At 67.3% G+C, this 2,084-nt stretch overlaps 1 protein-coding gene across 1 annotated transcript in view; it reads right to left on the reverse strand.

Annotated features, from left to right (window-relative positions):
• BCKDHA (branched chain keto acid dehydrogenase E1, alpha polypeptide) overlaps positions 1-2,067 on the reverse strand; it is a 5,198-nt gene extending 3,131 nt beyond the window's left edge. Inside the window, exons 1-5 of the mRNA XM_017729561.1 lie at positions 1,982-2,067; positions 1,456-1,608; positions 1,136-1,222; positions 952-1,060; positions 230-455 (exon numbers count right to left, since the gene is read on the reverse strand). Of these exons, the coding sequence (XP_017585050.1) occupies positions 230-455; positions 952-1,060; positions 1,136-1,222; positions 1,456-1,608; positions 1,982-2,056 (650 nt within the window). The 5' untranslated portion in view covers positions 2,057-2,067. The remainder of the gene's footprint in view (positions 1-229; positions 456-951; positions 1,061-1,135; positions 1,223-1,455; positions 1,609-1,981) is intronic.
• Positions 2,068-2,084: the final 17 nt, after the last annotated feature.

Consider the following 2,084-nt stretch of genomic DNA (forward strand, 5'->3'; position numbering starts at 1 on the left):
GCGGAGCAGGGACACAGAGCAGGGACAGGGGACAGGGACATGGAGGAGGGACACGGAGCAGGGACACGGGACAGGGACACGGAGCAGGGACACGGGACAGGGACACGGAGCAGGGACAGGGCACAGGGACACAGAGCAGGGACAGGTGCCACAACACAGGGACCCAGCCAGTGCCACCCGGCTGCGGGGAGCCGGTGCAGGGGTGGGACTGGGGCTCCCTGGCAGTTACGGAGAGGGACAGGACGGACCCCAGGGACACGGGGCGGGACCGGGGCCAGCTCCAGGTGCATCACCTTGCGGGATCTGCGTGGCCAGGGGGGACGAGATGGTGACAAAGTGGCGCTCGGGGCAGCCGTAGTGCACCGGCATCTGCCGGCCCTTGCCGGGGTCGCTGGCGTTGCCGTAGCACTGGGCCATGAACAGCTCCAGGGGGTACCCGCGGTACAGCAGCACACCTGGGGACACGGATCCGGGCTCACCTGGGTCACCTGTGCCACACCTGGGTCACCTGTCCTTCACCTGTGTCACCTGTTACACCTGTCCCCAACTGTGTCACCCCTTCCTGGGATCACCAGTGTTCCCAAGACACCAGGAACAGCTCCAGGGGCATCCCTGGTACAGAAACCCCCCTGGAACCCAAATTTGGGATTGATTCCCCCAAAATCCATCTCCCCTGTGCCTCACTTGTCCCACCTGTTCCCAGAGTGCCAGGAACAACTCCAGGGGCATCCCTGGCACAGCAGGATCCCAAATTTGGGATGGATTCACCCCAATTCCATCTCACCTGTCCCACCTGAGCCTCACCTGTCCCTCACATTCCAGGGATCGCCAGCGTCCCAAAACACCAGGAGCAGCTCCAGGGGCATCCCTGGCACACACGGAGCCCAAATCTGGGCTTGATCCCCCCAAAATCCATCTCCCGTGTGCCCACCTGTCCCACCTGAGCCTCACCTGCCTCGCGGTACTGCCCGAAGACGAGGTCGGAGGCTTCGAGCGCGGCGGCGCTGCCCACGTGCGTGCCCTCCTCGCCGTAGTTGGTCATGTAGAAGGAGATGCGGCCCTGGAAAACCGGGATTGGGCACCCAGAGCCCTGGAGCCGCCAGGTGAGGCCCCTCCAGGTGAGCCCACGCCGTGCCTGACGCTGGGACTCGTAGAGGATCCGGTCCATGGTGTTGAGCAGCGTCATCGTCTTGTAGAGCTTCAGCACCTGCTCCTTGGGCAGCTGCAGGGACAGGGACACCCGGGGTCACCTGGGGGCACCTGGGGGCAACCTGGACAGGGCCACCTGTTTGGGGTGTCACCTGCCCGGGCACTGTGTGTTCGAGCAGCTGGCGGTGACAGCTCTGTCACGTGGCTGGAGGTCACCTGCACAGGGGGCACCTGCCTGTGCCTTGTGTGTGTGAGGTGTCACCTGGTGGGACATCGCCTGTGCCAGGTGTCCCCTGTCCCGCTCACCTGGGGGTCCTCGCTGGGCCGCAGGACGTGTCCCTGCCGGTCCATGACCCGGTACACCGGGATCCCGGCCAGGACGTTGGGCTGGATGAATTCCAGGCGCTCCGCAAACTCCGCCGAGGCCCCCGGGAACTGCGGCCGCTCCTCGGGGGATTCCTGCGGGGATTGGGGACACGGCGGTGGCCCCGAGGGTCTCCAAATCCCCAAAAAGGGACCCCGGGTGTGCCGCGGCTTCTCCAGCGCTGCGGGGACAGTGACCGGGAACGGAGCGGACACAGGGACAGCGGGACCCCGGGATGGGACGGGGGCAAAACGCGGACATCGCGATGTGGGGACAGGGGACAGGAGCGGGGGACACCGGGACGGAACAGAGGGGCAGGGGAATGAGGGGACACGGGAACAGCGGCACAGGGGACACCGGAACAGGACACGGGGACAGCACGGGGCAAACACGGGACAGGACAGGGGGACCCGGAGGGGGGACACGGGGCCCCTCTGTCCCCCGCTCGGTGCCCCCTGTCGCACTCACGGCCGTCCCCAGGAGCCGCCGCGGGACGAGCCCCGGGAGCCGCCACCGCCACCGCAGCGCCCGCAGCGCCGCCATCTTCGCCGGGGGCGGGGCCAAACAGCGG

This window comes from Corvus brachyrhynchos, unplaced genomic scaffold (assembly GCF_000691975.1).
Source record: "Corvus brachyrhynchos isolate BGI_N302 unplaced genomic scaffold, ASM69197v1 scaffold543, whole genome shotgun sequence".
Lineage (NCBI taxonomy): Eukaryota > Metazoa > Chordata > Aves > Passeriformes > Corvidae > Corvus > Corvus brachyrhynchos.